Consider the following 12,672-nt stretch of genomic DNA (forward strand, 5'->3'; position numbering starts at 1 on the left):
AGAATATAGTCCAATTTTGTCATATATATATTTTATTATTACACACACAGTACGTGCCTAGAAAAAACTCTGTTAAAGTTTACATAAGATTTTTTACTCAAATCAGATTATAACAGACTATAAACTGTTAATATTTACCTCTGGGGACTGAGACAGGCAATAAAGAAGGCTTTCATTTTCTGCTTTAGAGATAGCTCTCAGGTTTGGGATTTTTTTTTACTACAATGCATATAAATTATTATTATAATGCACAAAATATGAAAAAATTAAAAATAAAAACTAAATCAAAAGAGAGTAAATTAAAAACTGGTTGAAAATTTATGAACTTGATGCTGTTTTCTAGAAAAGAAAGGAGAAAAAAATAAGAAAACAAAAACAAAAAAGAAGGATAATAAGAGAAAAGTTATGGGATCCAGAAATAGCTGATCTTTATTGAAGACTTACTTTGGGCCAGTCCCTGTTCTGAGTGCTTTTATGTGTATTTATTTATTTAAACTTCAGAGCAGTCCTAGGAGGTAGGTTCTATTGTTATCTCCATTTTGCAGATAAGGAAACTGAAGCACAGAGCTGTGATGTAATTTGCTCAAGGTCACGCTGTTAATAAGTAGCTGTGCTGAGATTTGAACCCACAAGCTATGGCTTCAGAGTCTGCACTCTACTACCTTGTTCTGCTAAAAGGAGGCAAATCATGTCATCGGGGGATATTTTGTTGAGCCCATTTTGGAAGAGGCTTTAAATTTGAGGCCCTGGGTGGTACAAATGGTGAACGCATTCTGCTGCTAACCAAAAGGCTAGAGGTTTGGCTCTACCCAGAGGTACCTTGTAAGAAAGTCCCGGTGGTCTGCTTCTGAAAAATCAGCCATTGAAAACCCTATAGAGTACAGTTTGACTGTGACACATATGTGGTCACTGTGAGTCAGAATCACCTTGATAGCAACTGGTACTGGTTTTAAATTTGAACCCATGACTATCCTGTCTGTTTTCTGAGATCTGGTCAATTTAAGTCATGGCAATTCAGGTGCCAGAAGTACAGCAACACAAAGACAGCAACAAACTTCTGTCAGAGAGCGATAGGTTACCATCAACTCTTTGGTAGAAAGTCACAGAATAAAATTATTTGACAAATAAAAACACTGAAGTTAGAGGAAAATTTTGGGGTCTAAAGGAATTTCTTCCTCTGTTCTCTATTTGAATCATGTGTTACAGAGGTCCGTTTAGCTGAGGGCTCCAACCTCATCTAGGTGTTCAGGGTCACTGGTGAGCATCTTTTCTTATTCTCTCTAGTAACTGAGAACTTTTCCAATTTCTTCACAACCACCTCTTTTCCAATACTATCCACTTTCCTGTCTACTTCATTATTACCTCTTCCTTACTTATACCTCTGCCTCCAAGTCCATTGTTGACAAGTCGATTCCAACTCATAGCAACCCTACAGGGACCCTGAGCCTTCAACTACAATAATGAAATCAGCTTGTCTTATACAACCAGTCTCCCTCCAGGTCTACTCCTCTTCCTGTTGTCTATTCAGGGAATAGTACCTCCGTCCAGCCAATTACATGGTTTGGAAACATAGAAGTCACAGTGGATGTTTCCATTCTCCTTAATGCCTAACTTCCAATTAATTATCAAGTGCAATTAATTTCATCTCCTAAATATATCTACTGTAGGTCCTTGCTTTACTCTTCCTACTAAACAACAACACAACAACACAAAACCCAAACAAGTTGTCATTGAGTCGATTCTGTGTTTCAGAGAAGAACTGCACTCCATTGAATTTTCATGGTTGGGTTCTTTCATTAGTTGATTGCCATTCCTTTCTTCTGAAGCACCTCTGGGGAGGTTCAAACCACCAACCTCTCGGGTAGTGGCTGAGTGCTCAACTATTTGCACCATCCAGGAAATCTGTTTATGTAAAACATGCTGACATATGTATATGATTTCAAATAAGCTTATGGAGGTTGTTGCAAAGGTGTTCACCGAAATGACAATGACGTATCTCCGGATGCCAAGATTTTGTAAGGGGTTTTTATTTCATCTTTATACTTTCTTGGAGTTTTTAAATTGTGTACAATGAGCCTAAAAAGTGTTTTTCAAATGGGAAAAGAAAGTAAACATACTATCTTGTAGAATAAACTTTTTTTTTTGCCTCATTTATTTAAAGTATGGTCCTATCTTCTAGGTATTTAATTTTTTCTTTTATATGAGTAATTTGGTTTGAAACATCATTTCTCTTTTTTCCCTAGGTCTCATGACCCGTCTCCGCTACCCAGTTGGGCTGATGGGGAGCTGTTTGCCAACCACAGCTGGTTTTAGCTACGGTAAACTATACTTAAGGAGCCCTGGCGGTGCATTGGTTAAGCACTCAGCTACTAACCTAAAGCTTGGCAGTGTGAACTCACCCAGTGGCTGTGTGAAAGACCTGGCAATCTGCTTCTGAAAAGATTACAGCCTGGGAAACCCTATGGGGCTTCTCATCTGTCACATAGGGTCACCATGAGTTGGAATCGACTCAATGGCACCTAACAGCAACAAAAGTATACTCATTTGTTGAAGTAAAATATCAAATCCTGTAAATAATCCACCCCAGCTCCCTATAAAAAACAAAAACCAAATCAGTTGCCATCGAGTCAATCCTTATGACTCCACGTGTGTCACGTGTGGCAACCTCATGAGTCAGCTCTTTTGCGATGTCTGTCTAGGTACATTTCTTCTCAGAGAATCCCCCTCTGTAACGTTTAAATATGTGCATCTCATAAGGGCAATTTAAACTTTGGGAAGAAATGTTTCGGCACTACTTCAAATTTCATTATCTATTACCCAGCATATTAATCTTCACTATTTTGATAAATTACAATTCTTTTTATTTGAACATCTGGGCTTTTCTCTCTGGTTACAAGGATGGCAGGAAAATGACTCCTCCCCAAGAGAATCTGGAGCTGTTAAAAGTGACCTCTTCACCTTTTTCAAATAGAGCCTGCGTGAAGTTTGATTTGAACCATTTCTAGCTGATGTGGTATTTGAAAATCTGTGAGAATAAATAAGAGCCAGGAAATTCTGTTTTCTAATTTGGTGACACTTTATTCCCCTAAATTTCTCCCATTAGTGGGACTCAGAATATACTGAAAAAAAAAGATAACACAACTATATTGTGTAACAGGTAACCAGGACTCAGGGTCTTGTTGTATTGTTTGTTATAGGAGGGCAGTGATTTCAGGGTGCTTGGATTTTTTTTTTTTTTTGCCCCGTAAAATCTATAGTATTAAAAAATTTTACCATTATCAATTTACTTCTTAAATTAGACATATCTAAAAATAAATAAATAAATAAAATAAATAAAATAAAATTTTTTTTTTTTTTTTTTACTGTTTTAGTTGCAGTTCAGTTGACTCTGACTTATGGTGACCTCATGTGTGTCAGAGTAGAACTGTGCTCCATCGGGTTTTCAATGGCTGATTTTTTAGAAGTAAGGTTGCCAGGCCTTTCTTCCAAGGTGCAATGGGTCAACTTGAACCTCCAACCTTTCAGTTAGTAGCTGAACATGTTGACTGTATAACCCAGGGAGTAAGTTAGACATGATTCTCTTTAATTTTTAAAAAAATAAGCTTCTTGAATTTTTTTTTAACTGAACTATAACATGGAGGAGCCCTGGTGGCACAGTGATTAAGCACTCAACTGCTAACTGAAAGATTGGCAGTTCAAAACCACCAAGCTGCTCCACAGGAGAAAGATGTGGCAGTGTGCTTCTGTAAAGGTTATAGCCTTGGAAACTCTATGGGGTGGTTCTACTCTGTCCTACGGGACTGCTATGAGTTAGAATTGAGTCAATTGCAATGAGTTTGGCCTTTTTTTTTTAAACTATAACATGCACAATTTATAATTCTGTAGCTTGAGTAGTTTTGCTTAGTTTGGAATACTTTCTATAAATGGAACTATACACTGTATACTCTCTTGTATCTGGCTTCTTCCAGTCATCATTATGCCTATGAATTTCATCCATACTGTTGGATGTAGTTGGTTCATTTTCATTGCTGTGTAGTACTATACTGCGTAACTATACCACGATCTGTTAATCCATGCTTCTTTAGATGGCCATTTGGATTGTTTGCAATTTTGGGCTCTTACAAACAATGTTGTTATGAAGAGAGAGAGAGAGGTTGGCAGTTCGAATCCACCAGCTGCTCCTTGGAAACCCTATGGGCCTGTTCTACTCTGTCCTGTGAGGTCGCTATGAGTCAGAATCAACTTGATGGCAATGGGTTTGGCTTTATATATATATCTATATCGACTCGACGGCGCTGGGTTTTTTTTGTTTTATATATACACATATAATGAAGTTAAGCACATATTTGTGTTCCAAGATGTGTTGGATACATATTTAAGAGTAGAATTGCTGGGTCATAAGTTGTGCACATACTCTGATTTTGTGGATACTGTCAATTTTCCTAAAAAGGTTGTTCGGAATTGCACTCCCATCAACAGTGTATAAGAGTCCCAGTTGCTGCACACATCTTTGCCAATAATTGGCATTCTCATTTAAGAAAAAAAAATTTTTTTAGCCCATCTGGTGAGTGTGTAGTAGTATCTCATTATGGCTTAAATTTGCATTTCCCTGGTGAGTAATTGTTTTGATCAACTTTTCATAGGTTTAGTGTTCACTGAATATTTTCACTGAATATTTTCTTTTGTGAGAGCACGCTCTTCATTTTCTGCACTTTAAAAAATAGAGTTATCTGTATTTTTCTAATTGATTTATTCATATTCTGAATAGGAGTTGTTGTTGGTTATATGTTTTGGACATACCTTCTGCCAATCTTGAGGAACAGGATTTTTATGAAGTGTAATTTATCGATATTTTCCTTCACAGTTATGTTGTGTTTTAACAAATAGATGCCAATCTCAAAGTCATGAATGTATTTTCCCATGTCTTCCTCTAGAAGCTCCTTTTGAATTGGGAAGGGAGTACTTAGCAAAGCTGTTAAAACATACTGTTTTTTCAGTTCTTTTAAATGGATTGTTCTAACCTTCCAGCAGAGAGCGGTGTTGCTATATAAAAAAAAAACCAACAAGCCAAATCTGTTGCCATCCAGTCAATTCTGAGTCCTAGTGACCCTATAGGACGCAGTAGTGACCCTATAGGACACAGTAGAACTGCTCCATAGGGTTCCCAAGGAGAGGCTGGTGGATTTGAGCTGCCAAGTTTTGGGTTAGCAGCCAAGCACTTAACCACTGCACCGCCAGGGCCAAAAAAAGATTTGCTGCTTTTGTTTTCAAAACTTATTTTTAAAAGTTCTTTTTTTCCTGATTTGTTTCTACTGACTAAAAATGTATACAGTGACATAAATTGCATTACAAACATAGGCTTATTTATATATGTGGGTTAGATTCTAATATTTAACATAATTATTAGATGAATTTATTAGATTTTTCCCTAAGGATAAGAGATACCAAGCAGAAAAATTCATTAGGCATGGGAGTGAGAAGGGAAGGAGTAGAAGGAACTAAAATGGGGGAGGCAGGCACATTACAAATTTTATCTGCCTCATAATTTTACTCACCAGGACAAACACAGACTGGGAACATGAATATTTTGGTCCCTGGTCAAGTTTTAGTGGATTTTACTTAGAAAGGCGCAGACATGTATTTCATTCTGGGTCTCTGTGAAAAGAGAAAGCATGCTTTTACATGCATAATTTGTTACATATTCCTTGCCAAGTATATAAAGTTGTGTTTTTAAACTTGAAGGCTCACTTTCTTGAATTACAGTGATAAGAGTGTTAAAAATGGTTACGACTCCTTTCCACTCGTTTATAAATTTTTTAATTTCCTTGTAAAATAAGGCCTATGTAATGCCTAAATCTTTTTAGCTCTAACGTTGTAATATTCTCTGTCCTGTTTTTAACTTCTTACTTTTCAGAAAAGTGGGAGATCGATCCATCCGAGTTGGCTTTCATAAAGGAGATTGGAAGCGGTCAGTTTGGGGTGGTCCATTTAGGTCAATGGCGAGCACATATCCAGGTAGCCATCAAGGCCATCAACGAAGGGTCCATGTCTGAAGAGGATTTCATCGAAGAGGCTAAAGTGATGATGTAAGTATAAACAACATCCAGATAAAAATTATACATCGTGCTGGTGTCATGAACCTTGGAGTCAGCCACACCTCTATTTGTGTCACGACTCCGCCCAAGGTGGTTGTATGACTTGGGCCAATTATCTAACCTTTGTGTGACCTGGATGAGTTGCTTCACTGTTCTAAGCCCCAAGTTTCCTCGTCTGTAAAATGGAGATGTACAATACCTATCTTACTGGGTCAATGTGAGAAAAAATATGACAATCTATGCAAGTACCAGGCATGCCTTTTATTTTATTTTTTTGAGCTCAACCATAAGTGTTCTTTTTTTTTTTCATCTTCCCAGAGTAAAAATATTGGTTGAGTCTAGGTAATAATATACTGCTCATCTTTTGAAAGGGCATCTCTCAGTGGCCAGAAAGTGTTCATGTTTTTGTAATGATAAAGCGTTTGCTTTCAGAGAATTTATGCATTCAGAGCCTTCCAAGAAGTGGTTCTGAACCTGCCCTCTTTGTAGACCCTAGGAATCTGCTCTTAACTCCTGTGATTTCCAGTGGGGCTTTCTAACTCTGATAAACATGTGGCTGTGGTTTACATCTCTAATTGGGGCTGGACTGAGACAAGCTGTCACCCAGGACACCCAATAATTTGGCATATTTCAAATCAACATCTTAAAAATGTTTGTTCAACATTTATTTAGTGGATCAGCTATCTGGTAGAGAAGGGAGCCTCCAGGTGGCATGACCTAGACATTCCTTTATTGTACACAATTTAGTTCTGTCCCAAACTGCAGATCCGAATTGGAAAAAATATAATAATAACACAGATAAGTAACTGGATCCATTTTCCTTTGAAGGCAGAGCAATGATGTGTCTTGGGGCTCTCATCTACCAAGTGTTCTATCAAAATATAGTTTCCTACCACTTACAATGGAAGAAATTCTGAAGGAAGTTATGATAAACACAATTTACCAGTACACCAGCTTCGCAGTGATGTTTTTGTGTCCCAGGCACCTGTCTAGCCCTTGCATCCTGTTATTGTCTGCTCCCAGGATAAACAAACAAACAAAAAACCCATTGCCATTGAGTCAATTCCAACTCATAGCAACCCTTTAGGACAGAGTAGAACTGCCCCACAGGGTTTCCAAGGAGTGGCTGATGGATTCAAACTGCCAACCTCTTGGTTAGCAGCCATAGCTCTTAACCTCTTCACCACTAGGGCTCCATGTGTCCAGGATACCTGTTGCCATCCCATCAATTCCAACTCAGCAGTGTTATAGGATGGAGCAGAACTGCCCCCATAGGATTTCCAAAGAGTGGCTAGTGAATTCCAGTTGCTGACATTTTGGTTAGCAGCCAAACACTTAACCACTGCCCCACCAGGGCTCCTGTGTCCAGGATAGTTTTTACTAATCCTAAAGGGCAGACAGAAATTGTATTCCTGTGTGTTAGATTAAATAGGCATAATAAGAAAACAATAAGTGGAAGATATGATTCAGGGAGAGCTGAAGCTATCAACCACTAGGAAAAGAGATTGTTGTTTAAGTTCATGATGAGGTGATTCATGAAAGGTTCAAGCCTGATTGGGCATTTGGGGCCAAGATCTCTGAGGACAAGGGCAGTAGAAGATGGATGGTGCCTGGTGAAGAGTAACAATTTCTCTATCCCCTGGCAGTGACAGAGGCAGGGCTAAGGCTAAGGGCTTACTTTTAAGTCAGTTTAGATGGACACAATGTGTTCTTTGGTTTGAACATAGCTGATTTTTGTCTGACTTGAAAAGTGAGGCAGGAAGAGTTCCATTTTAACATCTGCTGGAAATATATTAATCTTTAGAAAATTGGATAGCTGACATGTACTGAGCTCATAAATGATCGCACGTATTACCTCCTTCTTGTGAGTTTATAGTTCAAATGTGACTCCTCTGAAATGTCTTGCCTGACCACTGTTGAAGTTAGCATGTCCATCCACAAACGCTTTCTATTATAGTAACTTGTGCAAGTTCCAGCAAAGTGCTCGCTCACCACTGCTTGGAAGCATCATGTGTTTTTGTTTTGTTTCTCCCCCACTAGAATGTAAGCTCCATAAAAATGGGGCCTTACTCATCTCTCTTGTTTAACCTGGTGTGCCTGAAACGATAAGGCTCAAAAGATATTTGTGGATTATTGACTGAGTTAATGAATCCTTATAATAATTCCGCGGTAGGGACTATTAATATCTCAGTTTTATGGATGAGAAAACAAAAATTTAGAAAGTCTATGTAATTTGTCTATAGTAACACAACAAATCATTGGTAGAGCTTCTGATTGAAATCAGAACTGTCAACTGGGCTCGAAGCCTGGGATCGTAACTATATAATATTTAACAATCATTTATTAAGCAACTACTATATGACAGATATGACAGCATTGCCATAATAATTAGCCAAAATTGTTGATAGTCTATGGAGTTTTTCCAGTGCGTTAGAAGAAAAATTTCAAATGTATGCTGTGCTCTTAATCGCTATACTGAGGGATATAGTCTAAATTGGAAGTCTGTTCTCATGGGGTTTCCATAGCATCTGCTAAAGGCTTCTTAGAAAATGAAAATAAACCAGCCTGTTCCCTCTGAGACAACTTCAGCTATTAAACTTTCTGACATTATCTTTATATTTTCACCTTGGTTTATACTTTTTATAATACATTCATACACATTAATTCACTTAATATTCACTGAAAGTAAGCAGGACAGGTTTTATTATTCCTATTTCATGAGAAAAAAAAAAACTGAGGTTCAGAAACTTTAAATTGTCTGTAGTCATGTAGCCAATAGGAGATAGAATAATGACTTGAACTCAGGTCTTTTGACTTAGCTCTACTATGTTTTCTCTAAATTATACCACACTGCATCACCTTTAAAGAATCTTTCATATTAGTTGTTGAACTATAGGGTTGTATCTCTGAATGTAATTTACCAAAGTTATGTTGTTGCTGTCAAGCTGGTTCCAGCTCGTAGTGACCCTATGTTCAACAGAACGAAACACTGCCTGCTCCTGCACCATCCTCAAGTCTGTTGTTATGTTTGACCCATTGTTGCAGCCACTGTGTCAATCTATCTCATTAAGTGTCTTCTTCTTTTTCACTGACCCTCTCCTTTACCAAGCATGCTGTCCTTCTCCAGGGACTGGTCCCTCCTGATAACATGTCCGAAATATGTGAGATGAAGTCTCTCCATCCTTGCTTCTAGGGAGCATTCTGGATGTACCTCTTGGAAGACAGACTTGTTTGTTTTGCCGGCAGTCCATGATCTATCCAATATTCTTCACCAACATCATAATTCAAAGGCATCAAATAGTAGTGCATTAGACGGAGATAAGTGAACTATGTTTACAATAACAAACAACATATTTATAAGTACTTTTAATTTATCTAAAATTTTTATTTAACATCTGAGTAGTATTTCATTTTATTTATTATTTCTATACATCATGTCTTCACAGTTAAATATTTTAGTTTTTAAAGAAAAGTTTTAAAATTTTAAATTCATATAATACAGAATAAGCAAAGTAAAAAGTGGAAACACTGTATCCTTCTTGCCCCCTCATCCCTAAGTCTTTTTCTCCAAGGTTAATTAATATTAATCATAAAGGTCAGGGTAGAAGATATTAAGTGTGGTCACCAGAGATGATATTTAAAACCTTGAATCTTGATGAGATCACCTAGGCAAAGAGAATAAGTTTTAGCTCTTATTATTTAAAATACCATTTTAAAAAATCAGAATGTTCGGAAAACAGAAAAAAGGCAATTTTTTACCTATTGTTTAGCGCAGCCGTTTTTCAGCTTTTATTTCCTTTCAGATTGTATTCTTTCCATCAGATCTTTTAAATAATTGTATTGAGTTTTCTTTTGACCTAAAAATAAGAAATTTTAAGAAGGAAATGAGTACAGAGCTATTAAAAGTATAATAAATCAGGAAAAGGAGGAACAGTCGGGAGACAAATTGATGGGATGAGAGGAAAAAGAAAGGAAACTCCTGTACTTTCAGAAGCTTCAGAGGGTAAGATTTTGAGCAGCACCTGGGTTGGTTTGAGAATTTAGGATGGGATGGTCGCAACACCTGAAGTGTAGCAGGCTGCGAAGAAGAGACATTGACTCTAAATGCCTATGTCTGTGTTAAAACATGTATAAAGGCGAATAGCCTTGCAAACTCTCCCCAAAACATGTATGAGTAATCTCTTGAATTAGAAATAATTTATTCTCCAAAGATTTCATATAATTAACTTGGTGAACCAAAATATAGTGTCAACGTCATCATTCAGTTTTCTTATATTCTTTCATTCAACAAATGTCTATTGCTGCCTGTGTGCCAGGCAGCATTATAAGCACTGGAAATATGGTGGTAAACAGGACAAGCAAGGCTCTTGCTTTTAACGTACTTATATTACATATGTGTCCTATAATTTCAAACAGAGCTAAGGGCTAAGACTATAAAACAGAATGATGAGATAAAGAGAAAAGGCGGGGGGGCGGGTTGGAGGCTCATTTAGATTGAACGGTCGAGGCAGATTGGGAGTATTTTTACCTGATGCTTGGTCTGCTTTACATTTTGCATAGATCAGTCTGGCTGCTATGTGGAGAATGATTATGGGGATTATTGGGAATCAAAAGTGGGGGTGAAAGAGTAGATTGGAAGCTATTGCAGTGATCCAGATGGAAGATGATTGTAGGTGGGCTTAGGATGCAGATGGAAAGAAGAAAATAGATTCAGGCTACGCTTTTAAGTTATCAGGATTTTCTGAAAAATTGGATGTGGCAGATAATGGAAGGCCCCTGGGGAGAACAAAGATGACTCCAAGATTTTGGAGTTGTATTAGTTTCCTTGGTAAAGCAGACCCATTGCAGGCGAGTTGATTCCGACTCATAGCGACCCTATAGGACAGAGTAGAACTGCCCCATAGGGTTTCCAAGGAGTGGCTGGGGGATTTGAAAGGCTGACTTTTTGGTTAGCAGCCAAGCCCTTAACCACTATGCTACCAGGGTTGAAGGTAAAGCAGAGGATCAGCAAAAAAGAAGATGACCTTCAACGAGATGAACTGACACAGGTGACGCAACAATGGCATAAAGCATATCAGTGTTTGTGAGAATGGCATAGGATGGGGCAGTTTTTCATTCTGTTGTATATAGGGTCGCTTGAGTCAGAACTGACCTGATGACACCTACCAACAACATTAGTTTCCTAGGGCTGCTGTAACAAAGTACCACAAAGTGGGTGATCATAAGAACAGAAATTTGTCTCATAGTTTTGGAGGCTAGCAGTCCAAATTTAAGGTGTCAGCAGAGCCATGTTCTATCTGAAGCTTTGGAGGAAAATCCTTTCTTGTCTCTTCTGTCTTCTGGTAGCCCTTCTTGGCTTGTGGCTGTAGCCTAACTCTGTGGTCATAGGGCCTCCTTCCATCTGTCTCTCTGTGTCTCATCTCCTCTTTTGTAGGACACAACTCAGATGGGATTAGGACCTACCCTACTCCAGTATAATCTCATGTTAGCTTAATTGATAACGTCTGCAAAGACCCTAGTTCCAATAGCAGGTAGAAGGGCTTAGGACATCAACATCTTTTGTGGAGGTACACGATTCAATCCATAACAGATGTGCACTGTTAGGTAGAGGGTGGTACCATTTACTGAATGGATGGAGACTGGCTGAAGAACAGGTCTGGGGGAAAATCAAGAGTTCTGATTTAGACATGTTGAATTTGAGAGGCTGCAGTGCAGTGAATTACTTAATATGGCCCTTCTAGCCATAGACTTTGTGGCTCCCACAAAATGATTGGGTGGGACTATGAAATAAGGCCCTTGTGGCCCACCAAGGGGATTGGACAGCTTGCTGATAACACATATAAGGTGCATGACACTCTTGTGGGGGTGGGACCAGGCAAATAAGGGTATGGAACCCTAACTAGGGGAGAGGTCAGTTTTGCCATCCTGCTAGGCTTAAAATGAGCCATCTCAGAGGTGGAAAAGTGGGGACTTCACTAACATTAAGAAAGAAGAGCTAGGAGTGGAGCATGTCTTTTGGACTGGGGATCCCTGCACTGGAAACCTCCTAGACCCAGGAGACAGAGAGAGCTGTAACACGGATGACCGCAAGAGATGGCAGCGCAGCAGTAGCAACAGCAATAGCGGTGCAACACGGCAGAAATCAGGAGACCAGCGACAGATGGCTGTGGTGGGCTTTGCTGACTCACGGAGCCAGAGCTGAGCACCTTCAGGCAAGAGGCTTGCTGGCGGAGTGTGATGTCCCTGGGCAATTATTGATGAAGCTAAAGAACTTTGTAATACTTGCCCAAGCAGGGCAGAGTCCAGGCTGAGAGACTGAGGACCACAGGAGGCCTGCCTGCTGGCATGGCTGAAAAGAGGCTGCCCTGATCAAAGGACTGTATCCTGAGTCTTTCCTGATCCTGAATTGTAACCTGTTACTTCCCTAATAAACCCCATAATCATGAGTATTGTCTGAGTTCCGTGTGTCCATTGAAACGAATTATCAAACCCAGCATGGGAGGGACCGCTCCTGTCAGAATTGGTACAAAGGTTGGAGGGTGGAAATATGTCTGACCTCTGCCTCGTAGGATTCAGC

At 38.9% G+C, this 12,672-nt stretch overlaps 1 protein-coding gene across 9 annotated transcripts in view; it reads left to right on the plus strand.

Annotated features, from left to right (window-relative positions):
• The window catches only part of TXK (TXK tyrosine kinase), an 85,589-nt gene that overhangs the window by 52,483 nt on the left and 20,434 nt on the right, over positions 1-12,672 (plus strand). For all 9 annotated transcript variants that reach the window (XR_010322103.1, XM_023555036.2, XM_023555034.2 and 6 more), the window contains 2 exons: positions 2,244-2,318; positions 5,915-6,086. Coding sequence is in view for 8 of the 9 variants with exons in the window: in XM_023555036.2 (XP_023410804.1) it covers positions 2,244-2,318; positions 5,915-6,086 (247 nt within the window). In the remaining variant the exon portion in view is untranslated. The remainder of the gene's footprint in view (positions 1-2,243; positions 2,319-5,914; positions 6,087-12,672) is intronic.

Source organism: Loxodonta africana, chromosome 5, assembly GCF_030014295.1.
Source record: "Loxodonta africana isolate mLoxAfr1 chromosome 5, mLoxAfr1.hap2, whole genome shotgun sequence".
In the NCBI taxonomy this organism is placed as follows: Eukaryota; Metazoa; Chordata; class Mammalia; order Proboscidea; family Elephantidae; genus Loxodonta; species Loxodonta africana.